We start from the raw sequence: 15,639 nt of genomic DNA, 5'->3' as shown, positions 1-15,639 counted from the left end.
CCACAATTCCAAGTTAAACTTAACCCATTTGCCTGCACATGGTCGATATCTTTCCATTCACTGCCTATGCATGTGCCTGTCTAAATCTCCCTTAAATATTGCTATTATATCTGATTTTACCACTTCCCGTAGAAGCTCAGTGTTTATTTTAAAAATGCCTTTCTTCCTCTCATTTTAAAATTTAACATTTCCACCCAGGGAAAAGACTATTTATTTATTTATGCCCATCATCATTGTATAAACTTTTATCAGATCACCCCGTAGCCTCTGATGCTCTAAAGAAAGCAATCCAAGTTTGTCCAACTTTTCCTTTTTGCTAGTATTCTCTCATCCAAGCAACATCCTGGTGAAGAGCTTCTGATTCCTCTCCCAAGCCTCCACATCCTTCCTGTGATGCGACAACCCAAACTGCACGTAATATTCCTAACATGGCCTCGCCAGTGATTTATATAGCACAACTTGTCGTCTTTTATACTCAATATCCAAATGATGAATAGCAGCGATAGCTCTTATACATCGTCTGGACTCTTATACATCGGCGAGACCAAACATAGACTGGGAAATCGTTTCGCTGAACAACTTCACTCAGTCCGCCTGGACCTACCTGATCTCCCGGTTGCCAAACACTTTAACTCCCCCTCCCATTCCCACACTGACCTTTCTGCCCTGGGCCTCCCCCATTGTCAGAGTGACGCCAAATGCAAATTGAAGGAACAGCATCTCATATTTAATTGGGGCAGCTTACTGCTCAAATAAATTTGAACTTGAACTTGGTATGAATATAGATTTTTCTAACCAAGTAACCCTTGCATTCCCTCCCTCTCCATCCCAACCCCATCCAAGTCCTACCAGCTTCAAAGTAGTCTTGTCTGTACTTGTTCTCACCGATCAAACTGCTAACAAGAGCCTGTTTCCTTTATCATCGTTACTTATTTGCATCGCTTTAATTCATTTGTTCTATATCTCTCTACATCACCGTTTGTATCTCTAATTTCCCTTTCCCCTGACTCTCAGTCTGAAGAAGAGTCTCGCCCTAAAATGTCACCTATTCCTTTTCTCCAGAGATGCTGTCTGACCCACTGAGTTACTCCAGCTTTTTGTGTCTATCCAACAGAAGACATATGTATGCCATATGGTAGACAAAAATGCTGGAGAAACTCAGCGGGTGAGGCAGCATCAACGGAGCGAAGGAAAAAGGCAATGTTTCGGGTTCAGACCCTTGGTCTTCTTTTCTTGCCTTTTTCCTTCGCTCCGTAGATGCTGCCTCACCCACTGAGTTTCTCCAGCATTTTTGTCAACCTTCGATTTTCCAGCATCTGCAGTTTCTTCTTAAACATATGTATCCCATATGTCTTCTTTACCACCTTGTGTGCTTGCGTTGACACTTTCACGGGTCTATGGACTTGCACCCCAAGATCCCTTTGAACAGCAATGTATATGGAACGACGCGTCACAGACCTTCAGTCAGAATAACACTTCTCCCTCTGTCCTCTGTGGCTGGGCAGATTTTGGATCCAATCTACCAAGTCGACATGGATGATCAGCCATGATCACATTGAATGGCAGTGCTGGCTCAAAGGGCTGAATGGCCTACTCCTGCACCTATTGTCTATTGTCGTTTACCTTGATCTTCTGGATCAGCTTACTGTGGTGGACCTTATCAAAAGCTCTATACATGCCCATGTTTACAACATCCACTGGCCTTCCCTCACCAATCAGGTTTCTGTGGCTTGCTCTCCCCTACATAATGCCGTGCTGACTATCTCGAATTAGTGCTGTGCTTTTCCAGGTGCAAGGAGCTCTTGTTCCAACAAAGCCACTACCACTGCTGTAAGGCTCGTCAACATATAATTTCCTGGTTTGATTCTCTTGCCCTTCTTTGATAGATGAACAACATTGGCTGTTGTCCTTTCCTATGGGTGAAGGGAGCGCTATAATTCTTTGGAGTAAGGCCCACTGTGTGTTCTATTATTTGTATGTCAGTCAGCAAGTGGGAGTATGACCAGAGATAAGCTCTGCCCTCAAATACACTTGGACTACCTGTGATATCACTCTCTTGATGTCTCTGTCTCCAACACAGTTATCTGGACTACGCTTCCATTGTCCAACTATCTGCCTATCAAAGCTCCCCATTGCCTTTGTTAACCTCCACAACTGCCTATACTTTGTCCTGCCCCTCCTCTCTTCCAGTTTTCTTCTCTAACCCTCTTCTCTCCCCCCCCCCCCCCCCCCCACACACACACACAAACTTACAGTCAGTCTGAAGAAGAGACCCGACCCAAAATGTCACCTATCCACATTCTCCAGGGATGCTGCCAGACCAGCTGAGTTACTCCAAGGGAAATCCTGATCAGTTTACTGTGTAAGAATCTCAATGGTGTACGTCCTCTTCGTGTTCCTCCATTACCCACAGCTCCCTTGCTTCTCAACAGTCAAATGGATAGACATAGACATAGAAAATAGGTGCAGGAGTAGAGGCCATTCGGCCCTTCGAGCCTGCACCGCCATTCAATATGATCATGGCTGATCATCCAACTCAGTATCCTGTACCAGTATCCAGTATATCTGCAAGAAACTGCAGATGCGTGGTTAGGATTTCCAGTACTCAGCAGGCCGGGCAGCATCTGTGGAAGGAATGGACAGAAGCGTTGGGACCTCCAATACTTAGTTTATGCTCATGCTTCAGTCTGAAGAAGTGTCCGGATCCGAAACGTCGTCTGTCCATTCCCTCTACAGATGCTGCTTGACCCGCTGAGTTCCTCCAACACTTTTCTTTTCCCGCTCTTGACTCGCGGCAGCTTGCGTGCACCAAAATTAGGTTGTGTGTGTGTGTGTGTGTGAGTTTTAAAATAAACAACTGTCACGCTTGACTAAATTGTTTTTTTGTACGCTGACGGAACCCCTCAGTTTCTGCTTTGCACCCTGTTTAACCTTCAGTGACTGTAAATAAAGTAAGTAGTCGCCACTGTTTTGCTTAAAGTACCCCTTGCCGCACAGGAAGCCAAAGGTTGTTGTTGTGTGAGTGTGTGTGTGTGTGTGTATGTATGTGTGAGAGAGAGAGTGTGCGTGTGTGTGTGTGTGTGTATGTATGTATGTGTGAGAGAGTGTGTGTGTGTGTGTGTGTGTGTGTGTGTGTGTGTGAGAGTGTGTGTGTGTGTGTGTGTGCGAGTGTGTGTGTGTGTGTGTGTGTGTGTGTGCGCGTGTGTGTGTGTGTGAGTGATTGTGTGTGTGTGTGTGCGTGTGTATGTGTGTGTGTGTGCGCGTGTGCGTGTGCGTGTGTGTGTGTGTGTGTGTGTGTGAGTGTTTGTGTGTGTGTGCGCGTGTGTGTGTCTTTCCCTTGGCCTGTGTGGAGGCAGCGTGTGTGGGCCGAGGGAGGCATGAGGCCCTGGCTGGGAGGTGCAACGCCTGCTATTCATCTCTGCTGCAAGGGTTAATGGAATGCAGGGCTTATTCTCCTCCTGGGCGTGGTGGGTGGGTGGGTGGGCGGGCAGGCAGTTTGGGGGCACACATCGCTGGGGTTTCTCGGCCACGCCAGCAGGGACTGTACCCAGCCTGTCGGCCACTGGCACGCAGAGGGTTAAGGACACATTTTGAGGAGCACGCCCAGATTAAAACAGGGTTTCCTGCTCCAGGTCGGCAGGGGCCTTTGTTGGTCTGGTGTCAGGGTTGTTTTATAATCCCCCTTGATTAACATCGTCTCTGGCTGGCTCGTCATCACGATTGAGCTGTCAGAGCAGGGGGCGGGGGTGGGGGTGGGGCGGGCACGTCACTGCCGTGTGTGTGTGTTAAACAAATATGTCATGCATGAAAATAAGATCTTCCCACATTCACAGACGCTGATGACTTTTGGTGATTTCTGACAAGGTTGACCTCTCACCCGCCACCATTGCCTTTCCCCACTGCCCAGTCTCCCCTGACATGACGGCACTCTGTTGGGCAGCGCCATTCCAACCAAAATATTGTGTGATCAGTGTCAAGATTCTTGTGATTTTGTGGAACTACGCAAAGTTTTCTCTTTGTGTTTGGGAATATCATTCAAGATGACACTTTTCTTCAGTATTGATTGAAAGATAATAGCATGGAAACAGGCCCTTTCTTGGTTTCTTGGTCCTCCAAAATATTCCAAATGGAATTTAAACTGGAGGTGGTACCTCATGGTGGTAATAATAATAATAACACATTTTATTTGTGGGCGCCTTTCAAAAGTCTCAAGGACACCTTACAGAATTTAACAAGAGTGAAAAACATATAATCGGAGTAAAATAAATAATAGAGACATCACCAATACACAAATTAAAGACAGAATTCGATCCCAAGACAAAAAAAATCAAAAACACAATGTATCCCATCTCTCCCCCTCCCCTCTCCTCCCCCACCCCTCTCTCCATCTCCCTCTCCTCACCCATCTTCCTCTCCTCCCCCTCCTCCTCCCACCCCCATCCCCCTCTCTCCCCCACCCCCAATGCCGACTATCGATCACCAGTTCTGTATTATCCCACTTTCTCATCCACTCCCTATACACTAGGGGCCAGTGATCCAACAAACATGCATGTCTTTGGGATGTGGGAGCACCCGGTCACAAGGAGAAGGTGCAAGCTCTGTAGAGACAGCACCCGAGGTCGGGATCAAACCTGGTCTCTGGTGCTGGGAGGTAGCGGCTCTACCCATGATTCCTAGTTTAAAATTGAAAACTGATATCTGTAACAACAGGACCTGAATCATCTGCATAACCTAACTGACATCCTTGCAACTTTGGAGTGTGTACTGGGTGACTCCAATTTCATTTTTGATTACTAGAATGATACCAAAATTATCAGGAAAAGCTATATGAATTGGAGAATTTCCCCCCTGAAAAGGGGATGATCTCAGTTGTGATGTGATAAAGGCATTTAAAATTAAGAAGAAGTTTTACATCGGGTAGAGCTGTCAAGGAGTTTCTTTCAAATGCAGTGGGGCCTCCAGAAGAAACTTGTTTTGAGGAGCAGCAGAAATGTATAACTGTCTCCCACCGGTTGGAATGAACCGTTGCATTTCAGGGAAATGCCTGGGGGAGAGAGGAATACAAAGATGTGATGATGAGGGCAGGTGAAGGGACGGGCGGGAGGAGACTGATGTGAAGTAAAAGCACTTGGACTAAGTGTTCGGCTCCTCTGCTGAAAAGTCGGTCTAATTTTGGTATCTTCCTCAGGAGAGTTTTTGAAGAGGACTCCAAGCAGCCCATATTGGTGGATCAGGAACGGCATCAGCTTAAACACAGAGAGCTCTTCCTCTCTCGCCAGTTCGAGTCCCTACCAGCCACGCACATCAGGTAACCCGGTCAACAGCACAGAAGTTACCATCTCCCAAAATTAAGGGGTTCTTAAGGGGTTGGACAGGCTAGATGCAGGAAGATTGTTCCCGATGTTGGGGAAGTCCAGAACAAGGGGTCACAGTTTAAGGATAAGGGGAAAATCTTTTAGGACCAAGATGAGGAAAACCTTTTTCACACAGAGAGTGGTGAATCTCTGGAATTCTCCCACAGAAGGTAGTTGAGGCCACAGTTCATTGGCTATATTTAAGAGTTAGATGTGGCCCTTGTGGCTAAAGGGATCAGGGGGTATGGAGAGAAGGCAGGTACAGGATACTGAGTTGGATGATCAGCCATGATCATATTGAATGGCGGTGCAGGCTCGAAGGGCCGAATGGCCTACTCCTGCACCAATTTTCTATGTTTCTAAAAGAGCAGAATTTGTGAAGCTGTCGGTCGGCCATTTAAACCTGCTGGCCTTGCACAGAGCTGAATAATTAAAAAGCTATTTCACAGCAAGCAGTTGAAACCTGTTTGCTTGCCCTCCTGATTTATTCCCCAAAGCCTGTGCCCCAGTTACAAGTCCACTACTCGTTTACAGTTACAAGGTGGAAATGAGGGCTGCAGTCCTATTTCTCCTCCCTGCGCCCCCCACCCCCCCTCCCCCACTAGAGCTGTCATCACTATTTATAACCTGCGTTTCAGGTAAACACATTGTTTAAAAGAAACGGTCTGATTACTTCTCTGTGCTATCACCAGGCAGATATTTCCTCTCCCCCGCTTCTCGTCCAAGAACCTTATGTAAACCAAGACCATTTAATGAATTTTAAAATGCTATATAAAGTAAAAAATACTGGAGCAACTCAGCGGGTCAGACAGCATATCTGTAGTACATGGATAGGTGTCGTTTCGGGTCAGGAAACCACCCAACCTGAATCATCACCTGTCCATGTCTTCCAGAGGATCTGAAGTGGGTCCCGACCCAAAATGTGACTTGTCCCCTCCATCCACAGATGCTGCCTGGCCCGCTGAGCTCCTTCAGCAATTTGTTTCCTACTCAATATTCCAGCATCTTGTGCGTCTGTATCATCTTCAATCATCTTTTGACTCCCTCCACGGCTCAATGCGCCCTGTTAAATGTTTAAGGTGCTCCAGCAGGTCCGCTTTCATGTCTGATCCTAAGTAATTCCTCCAGCACCCTCCTGACATCAAGCTGATCGTGTTTTACTTGCCCGATTCCTCTCCATGTTTTTAATTTTAATTTGAACTGTTGCAGCCCTCTCCCAGATTAAATGCCTTCTCTCGCACCGACTAGTGCATTGGTTCTTGACCTGGGGGTCGTGACCCCCTATGGGGGTCGTTTGAGGCTTTGCCGAGGGTCATGAAGGGAACGCAAATAACATATCAATTTGTTGAGCCCATGTTTAGGAACCTAAAGGGCCTGTCTCACTTAGGCGATTTTTTTCGGCGACGTGCTGGCACCCGTCATAGTCGCAAGTTGCCGAAAGTTTTCAACATGTTGCAAATCCAGTGACGACCTGAAACGGGTACTTGGGCCACTACTCAGGACCGTGGTCGCGGGGTGACGCCTGTATGGTTGTGAGTAGTCGCACCTTTTCCTGGTCGCCGCTGGATTTTCAACATGGTGGAAGCTTTCGGCAATCTACTGCGACTATGACGGGTGCCAGCACATCGCTGAAAAAAATCGCCTAAGTGAGACAGGCCCTTTAGGTTCCTAAACATGAGCTCAACAAATTGATATGTTATTTGCGTCCCCTTCATGACCCCCAGCAAAGCCCCAAACGACCCCCATATGGAGTCACGACCCCCAGGTCAAGAACCACTGCACTAGTCGGTGCGAGAGAAAAGTCGGTGCGACTATGACACGTGCCAGTAAGTCGTCGAAAAAAATTGCCTAAGTGGGACAGGCACTTAACAAAGGTACATACCACATCCAGTATTTTGTTCACGTATGCGCGTACTGGTGCCAAAAAGGCTAAGAGCCACTGAATTAGTGGCTAAGGGTGACTGACCTTGAAGTCATCTTAGGGCAGGTGACCGAAGCAGTGGTTTTGAGGAGATCTTTAAAGGAGAAAATTGAGGGAGGAGGTCCCAGGGCTTGGCGGCAAGGCAACTGACCATGTGGTGCCAATGGTTTCGAGCAATGGATGCTGGGGAACTGGAGGGTTGCAAAGGCCGAATGAGGCCACGGAGAGAGGGAGGGATTTAAAACCATGCTTGCTGACTCTGAAACCTGGAACCATGTGGGTCTGTAAGCACTGGTGCTGAGTGACGCAAGGCCGAGGATTCTGATGTTGCCCCTCCACCTGGCCCCTGCTCTCTTTCAGTGTCCATCGGCTGTGATGCCGCTGCAGTTAAATACCTGCTGGATGTCAATGCCCAGGGTGGAGCCAGCAAGAGGTAGCACTTGCCAGACAGAAGCTGAGTGCAGACCTGGATCAATATTGTCTAATTGTGCCATTTTGTTTCTCAGGGGGAAGTGTAATGTGGCCTTGTTGAATGAGACGGAGAAGCTGAGCGAATACCTGGATAGAGAGGTGATACTCAGATTGCATCTATCTGCCCACTCGCCCTGTGCTTCAGCCCAGTTGATCAACTCTTTACCTCTCTGTCTCGGCTCCAACTCGCTCGCACCTATCTTCATCCCTCTCACCTGCTGCCTGTGGCCTGCCTCACTCTCACCACCCGTGCCCTCTGACTATTCATTCACAGTCTCAATGTTAAAATACCCACGCATGTGTTCCCTGCAGCCTTCCCTCACTGAGATAACACCACTCCTCCAATTCCACTGCTGTTCCATTGTCCCCTGGACTGACAATCGTGTGTTTCCCCAGCTCTGGAATTCCTTCCCTCAACTTTTCTATCTCTTCACTCTTTCTAAAGATTAAAGATTCTCCTTAAAACTCACCACTCTAAGCTTTGTTCATTTGCCCAAGCTTTTTCGATGGCTCGAACACCACCTCATGCCGCTATCAAATCTTTTGTCCACAGTAGTTTGGGATGTTTTTCTTTATCAAAAGCACAGGAAATTTACTATGGTGGTTCTGGGCCTGATCTCTCTTCCTCCTTATGACTGTCACAGAGAGACCCCACATTGGTCTGATTTAATTTTCCAGTACCATTTCTTAAGCACTGTAGAACATATACTGTCAGGTTGCACCACAGCTTGCTTTTGGAGCTGCTCCGCCAAAGCCTGCAAGAAATTCACGTAGCCCAGTCCATCACACAGACCAGACTCCCCAACATTGTCTCCATCTACACCTCACGTTGCCTTGCAAAAGCAGTCAACATAATCAAAGATTTGCCAACCACAGTCATCAATCCTTGTCCCTGTTCCCATCCAGCTGAAGGTACAGAAGTTTGAAACATTGCACTAGCAGTCTCCGAAACTCTTCCCCTCTTCCCCTCCGGTATCAGGCTTCTGAATGGTCCTTCCATAAGCTAGGGTACTGTCTGATTCTCCACTATCCCATTGAGCACACTGAATTTTATCTAAATTCTCCAATGCTGAGAACTATATTGTGCACTCTGTGTCTTCCCCTTTGCTCTACCTATTTTACTTGTTGTATTTATGCATGGTATATCTGATCTGTTTGGATAACATGTGAAACTAAGCTGTTCACTGTACCTTGGTATATAGGGCAATACCAAAGAACCAAAAGCCAGAGCCATAATACTTGGCACCACAGTTGTTGGGTAGAATGCATTATTGGCGATGTGAAGCAGTGGTTCTTCCAGCTGCACAAATTGTAATTGTAGGCATTACAATAGAAACTCCTCAGATGGTTTCTCTTCAAAACTATAGTCTGCACCCCTGACAACATTCTGCAGAGCTGTGCGAGCCTCCCTGTTGTGTGTTGGCCAGCGTTCTGACTGGCACCTGACGAGTGGCTTGCACAGCTCCACAGTTTCTTGCCTGCTCCTGTACCCGATCCTCGTTGAGCCATCTGATGTCTGTGCTCCTGCAGGACTGCTTTTACTACTCGCTGGTGTTCGACCCCTTGCAGAAGACGTTGATCGCTGACCAGGGCGACATACGAGTGGGGCCCAAGTACCAGGCCGACATCCCTGACAAGCTGGCAGATGGTAATGTGCAGACAAGTTTACATGCGGTATATCCCCAATTGTCTTTTCCTTCGACAGCCTACTCCAAAATCAGTGGCACCGCCAGGACAGTAGGCCTTTGAGGCCAAGTTCAAACTCTACATTTTGAAGAACTTTGAAACTAGAAGGGTGCAAGATAATGCATGGAAACACGGCAACTCTTGTGTGGGTTTAGTAAATACAATTCAGAAACCAGCCCTTCGGCCCACCGAGTTCGTGCCGGCAATCAATCACCCGTTGACATTAGTTCTACGTTATCCCACTTTCAGATCCACTCCCTGCACACCAGGGACAATTTACAAAGGCGACTTAACCTACAAACCCGCGTGCTCTCGAGATTTGGGAGGAAGGGCAAACTCCACACAGATAGCACCTCGAGGTCGGGATTGAAGTTGGTGGTGTGAGACCTCAGTGCAATGTACTATTGTTACATTCTCATACTTTCAAGTATCTTAGTGCTTATGTAACACCATTTAAAAGATACTAGGTCAGCTAATGATGGAGGTTCTTTAATAAAATCTGACAATGTGCACTTTAACCACAGGTGATTTTTTATCTATTACAAATCTCAAATTGTGGAGTACAGAGACAAATAAATAAAAGACGGGTCTTTGCTCCAATCATTATGGAGGGCACTGTACAAGGGTAGGAAAGGTTTAGAGGGATATCTGGGCCGAATGCGGGCAGTTAGGACTAGCTTAGATGGGGCAGCATGAACGAGTTGGGCCGAAGGGCCTGTTTCCGTGCTGTGTGACTCCATAATTTTCCCGTTTACTTCTCTCAGTTGAGTCTGACGACAGGAACCAGATGAAAATGGAAACCAAGTTGTGGGACCCGGACAACTCGCTCACTGACCGGCAGATAGACCAGTTTCTCGTCGTAGCTCGGTGAGTCCACTGGCTTTGAGGAACTCTCTGCTGCCTCCTGGTACACGAAACCCCCAGGAGTACGGCACTCCACTGGCATGACGTTTGTGCTGATCCTCTGCTCCTTGGCCCCCGTCATCTCCGCCCTCACACATCCATGCTGCAGGTGGCTCACATTAAATATAACATTCGAAATAAAAACAGATGGAGGAAACAGCGAAGCCATGCATATCTGCTCCACCATGGCCACCCTTCATCTCATTTACTTCATATCAAAAACAAATCTACTTGGTGTCAAAGCATCTCCAGCTGTTTTTGTGTTTAGAATTCCAAAGATCCGCCTTCTGTGCATGGGAATTCCTTCTGCCTCAACCCTGAATGTCCAATCCCTGCATTTGAATCGAGTGTTTTAATGCGCCATGTCGGCACGTCAGGATGGGCGCAAGTCGGGAGGTTTGGGAGCAGCACAGCGCAGGAGCTGTTCATCAGTCCCTGTCTAATTGTTGTGAGTGTTGTATTTAGAGGCTGCTTCGTTGTGTGTGTTGAGCTTGTTTATGGTCTCTCCTCACAGGGCGGTGGGAACCTTTGCTCGTGCTTTGGACTGCAGCAGCTCCATCCGTCAGCCGAGTTTGCACATGAGTGCAGCCGCAGCGTCCAGGGACATCACGCTGGTAATACTGTGTAGGCAGGAACTGTAGATATGCTGGCTTACACCGAAGATAGACACAAAATGCTGGAGTAACTCAGCGGGGCAGGCAGCAGGAATGGGTGCCATTTCGGGTCAAGACCTTTCTTCAGTCTGAAGAAAGGAACGTCACCAGTTCCTTCTATGCAGAGATGCTGCCTGTCCCGTTGAGTTTCTCCAGCATGTTGTGTCTATCTACGCTGATGATACTCACGGCTTGCTGCGGCTAGTTTCTGAGACCGTCTGTGCCGTACATGATACCGAGTTATTTCTGCCTGCACGTGATCTATATCCCTCCATTCCCTGCATATGCAAAAGCCTCCTTAAGCAGCTGGAGAGGTGCTGCTTCACCACCCAGCTTGGATCCTGACTTTGGGTACTGTCTGTGCACGCTCTCCCTGTGACTGCGTGTATTTCCTTCAGTTCCTCAGTTTCCTCCCGCTTCTCAAAAACGTGTGGGTTTGTAAGTTAATTGTCTCTCTGTAAATTGCCCCTGTGTTGTATGGAGTGGGTGAGAATGTGGGATAATATGGAACTAATGTGAATGGGTGATCACTGGTGGTCTGAAGGGCCTGTTTCCATGCTGTATCCTGGACTAAATATCATTGCTTCCGCCATCACCCCTCTAATGGGTTGCACAGTGACGCATCTGATAAAGCTGCTGCCCATTGTGTCAGAGACGTGGGTTCAATCCTCACCTCGGGTGCTGTCTCCCTGTGACCGCACAAGTTTCCTCTGGGTGTCCCCGCTTTCTCCCACCTCCCAAAGACGTGCGGGTTTGCATTTAATTGGCCCCTGTAAATTGCCCCCCCGAGTGTGGGGAGGGGATGCAAAAGTTTTATAATGTAGAACTGGTGAGAGTGGGTGATCGATGGTTGACGTGGACCCGGTGGGCCAAATGCTGTATCTTTAAATCAAACTCATGGGGAGAGTGAAATGGTGACTATGGTCTGAGTTAACCCCGGTCTCAGCATTTGCCCCCATGAGCATTGTTTATCCATCAAGCCTCAGACCCAGGCTTAGAACGGGCTCCCTAACATGTTAAACTAGTGTCTCAAGGCCCCAAGAAGGAACCACCTTTTTCCCCTTTGTGCCCTCTTCTTTCACTGCCTGACGCCTCGTCTCTACTTGTATTCCAGTTCCACGCCATGGATACCCTGCAGCGTAACGGCTACGATCTCGCCAAAGCCATGTCGACGTTAGTGCCTCAGGGAGGACCTGTACTATGTCGGGACGAGATGGAGGAATGGTCGTCCTCCGAGGCTATGCTTTTTGAAGAGGCGCTGGAAAAATACGGCAAGGATTTCACCGACATCAGACAAGACTTTGTGAGTTCCCTCTCTTAGATCCGTTAGCCGTACATCTAGCAGCTGATAGGGCCCCAGGCATGAAGTCTGGTCGTTGTAAAGAGATACACCAGAGGCTGGAGGGACGAGAGACTACAGGTGCTGGAATCTGGACAACAGACCATGTGCCGGAGGAACTCAGCGGGTCAAGCAACATCTGTGAGGGGAAGCCCTACGTCAGGAGTTCAACAAACATAGAACTGTACAACACAGACACAGGACCTTTGGCCCACAAGGTCTGAACCGAACATGATGCCGTTAATCTCCTCTGCCTGCACGTGATCCATATCCCTCCATTCCTTGCACATCCATGTGTCTATCTAAAAGCCTCTTAAATGCCTCTATCGTATCTGCCTCCGCCACTAGCCCTGGCAGCGCATTCCAGGCACCCGCCATTGACGATTCTGGACGTTACTGTGCACGTTCAAAACACAAAGTGCTGGAGGGACTCGGCAGGTCGGACAACGTCCGTGGAGGGGATGGGAAAACGACGTTTTATGTCAGGCGGGCAGAGTGGTGCAGCGGGTAGAGCTGCTGCCTCACAGCGCCGGAGACCCGGGTTCGAACCTGACCACGGGTGCTGTCAGTGCAGAGTTTGACTCAGTGGGCCCAAGGGCCTGTTCAGTGGGCGGAAGGGTCCTTCCTTCCGACTGCTGTTTGTCAGCCATCAGTAGCTCAAGTCAAGTCAAGTTTATTTGTCACATACACATACGCGATGTGCAGTGAAATGAAAGTGGCAATGCTCGCGGACTTTTGTGCAAAAGACAAGCAACAAAACAACCAAACAAATTTTCCAATCATAACCACATATTCCAATAGAAGGTACAGTTTTTGTAGTGTGAGAAAGGCGTTTTCCGTGCCCTGGGAAGAAACTCCTGCTCAATGTGCACAACGGAGGCGTTTGCCTGGCCGTAGCATGGACCGTTGCAGGGGTGGAAGAGGCCTCATGATTTTGTTTGGGTTGCACCTCCTAGTTCCTTCAGGGGGGTGAGTGAAGATAGTGGTCGGCTGCCTTCCGACTGCTGTTTGTCAGCCATCAGTAGCTGCTTTTCACACTATACATTGAAGACCGGCTGGCCTCACCATCCCCTTTGTTCGCCCACACAACGACTTGTCACCGTGTCTCGCTGACGCCCACTCATCCTCGTGTGCTCTTGCTCTTACTTCCTGATCATTTCTCTCCTGTTTTACAGTTGTCCTGGAAATCATTGGCCAGCATAGTCCAGTTTTATTACATGTGGAAGACCACAGACCGATACATCCAGCAGGTGAGAAGATGCTTTCTACCCCGTCCCATAGCCAAGGCACACACCCGGAATCCTATTGAGCAACTTTGCAAAGCTCACTCTGTGCTTGTACCATTGCCAGGTTTGGCCTTAGATAGAGGAGAGGGCAGGTAACTTTTGTGCACCGTTGTTAATGCAGTAATACACTTGATGAGAGTTTTCTTGCCGATTTTGTTATTTCCTTTGTCGTTATTATTTATCTTGTACGTTGGAGATCCGCTCGGGCAGTGCGCCTGAAATTTTGTTGTATGTATTTTCAATGACAATACGGTATATTATTATTATTAAGGGGACTCTTACAAATAATAATTACTACTTGCTTCTATTCCCCCATCCCCCCCCCCCCCCCCCCCCCCCGCACAATGGTTCAAAAGTACATAATGTCATAGGTGATAGGAGCAGAATTAGGCCATTCGGCCCATCAAGTCTACTCCAACATTCAATCATGACTGATCTATCTCTCCCTCCCAACCCCATTCTCCTGCCTTCTCCCCATAACCCTTGACACCCGCACATTATCGTGTAGGAAAGAACCGCAGATGCTGGTTTAAATCGAAGATAGACACAAAATGCTGGAGTAACTCAGCGGGACAGGCAGCATCTGTGGAGAGAAGGAATGGGTGACGTTTCTGGTCGAGACCCTTGAGGGGTCTCTCATTCGTTTCCCCACCAACATTATCATCAGGTGTGCCCAAGTACAGTGAAATCCTTTTTTCGGGAAAGGCTCAGTGACAATCCTACTGTACATTTGGTACAATCATACTGATTATAGAAACATAGAAAATAGGTGCAGGAGTAGGCCATTCGGCCCTTCGAGCCTGCACCGCCATTCAATATGATCATATGGCTGATCATCCAACTCAGTTTCCTGTAGCTGCCTTCTCTCTATACCCCCTGATCACTTTAGCCACAAGGGCCACATCTAACTCCCTCTTAAATATAGCCAATGAACTGTGGCCTCAACTACTTTCTGTGGCAGAGAGTTCCACAGATTCCCCACTCTCTGTGTGAAAAATGTTTTTCTCATCTCGGTCCTAAAAGACTTCCCCTTTATCCTTAAACTGTGACCCCATGTTCTGGACTTCCCCAACATCGGGAACAACCTTCCTGCATCTAGCCTGTCCAACCCCTTAAGAATTTTGTAAGTTTCTGTAAGATCCCCCCTCAATTTTCTAAATTCTAACGAGTACAAGCCGAGTCTATCCAGTCTTTCTTCATATGAAAGTCCTGACATCCCAGGAATCAGTCTGGTGAACCTTCTCTGTACTCCCTCTATGGCAAGAATGTATTTACTCCGATTAGGAGACTAAAACTGTATGCAATACTCCAGGTGTGGTCTCACCAAGACCCTGTACAACTGCAATAGAATCTCCCTGCTCCTATACTCAAACCCTTTTGCTATGAATGCTAACATACCATTCGCTTTCTTCACTGCCTGCTGCACCTGCATGCCTACTTTCAATGACTGGTGTACCATGACACCCAGGTCTCGTTGCATCTCCCCTTTTCCTAATCGGCCACCATTCAGATAATAGTCTGCTTTCCTGTTTTTGCCACCAAAGTGGATAACCTCACATTTATCCACATTATAATGCATCTGCCATGCATTTGCCCACTCACCCAGCCTATCCAAGTCACCCTGCAGCCTCCAGATGAACCGATTATCTCCAAACAAATGACACAAGCATGCTTGAGTAATACGATGAGGGTCAGGCAGCATCCGTGGGGACCATGGATAGGCATCGTTTCGGGTCTAGACCCTTGATCGCACTGGGTCTGAATCCATGTATGGTATTTCCGATCTGTTTGGATAACATGCGAAACAAAGCTTTTTACTGTACCTGTACATGTGTGTTTTGTGTAAGTTCTTGGTGAGTTGTTACAAACAAGGAACTGTAGATGCTCTCTGTACACGTGACTATAATAAACCAAACCTATAAAGCCCACTGGCTGGAGAGTTCTCTTTGAGCATCACCCCAGCCGGCCTTGTTTGTGGTCTGTCCTCGGGGAGATCTCCAGGAAAGTAACGTTATATTGTGCCGTC

General features: G+C 47.9%; 1 protein-coding gene across 1 annotated transcript in view; it reads left to right on the top strand.

Moving 5' to 3' along the window:
* The window catches only part of LOC129693752 (metastasis-associated protein MTA2-like), a 60,455-nt gene that overhangs the window by 26,178 nt on the left and 18,638 nt on the right, over nt 1-15,639 (top strand). The window contains exons 4-10 of the mRNA XM_055630523.1: nt 5,192-5,308; nt 7,782-7,845; nt 9,277-9,394; nt 10,197-10,299; nt 10,850-10,949; nt 12,103-12,291; nt 13,503-13,577. Of these exons, the coding sequence (XP_055486498.1) occupies nt 5,192-5,308; nt 7,782-7,845; nt 9,277-9,394; nt 10,197-10,299; nt 10,850-10,949; nt 12,103-12,291; nt 13,503-13,577 (766 nt within the window). The remainder of the gene's footprint in view (nt 1-5,191; nt 5,309-7,781; nt 7,846-9,276; nt 9,395-10,196; nt 10,300-10,849; nt 10,950-12,102; nt 12,292-13,502; nt 13,578-15,639) is intronic.

Source organism: Leucoraja erinacea, unplaced genomic scaffold, assembly GCF_028641065.1.
Source record: "Leucoraja erinacea ecotype New England unplaced genomic scaffold, Leri_hhj_1 Leri_415S, whole genome shotgun sequence".
In the NCBI taxonomy this organism is placed as follows: domain Eukaryota; kingdom Metazoa; phylum Chordata; class Chondrichthyes; order Rajiformes; family Rajidae; genus Leucoraja; species Leucoraja erinaceus.
Note: the sequence above shows the minus strand (reverse complement) of the source record. Positions and strands in the feature narration are given on the sequence as shown.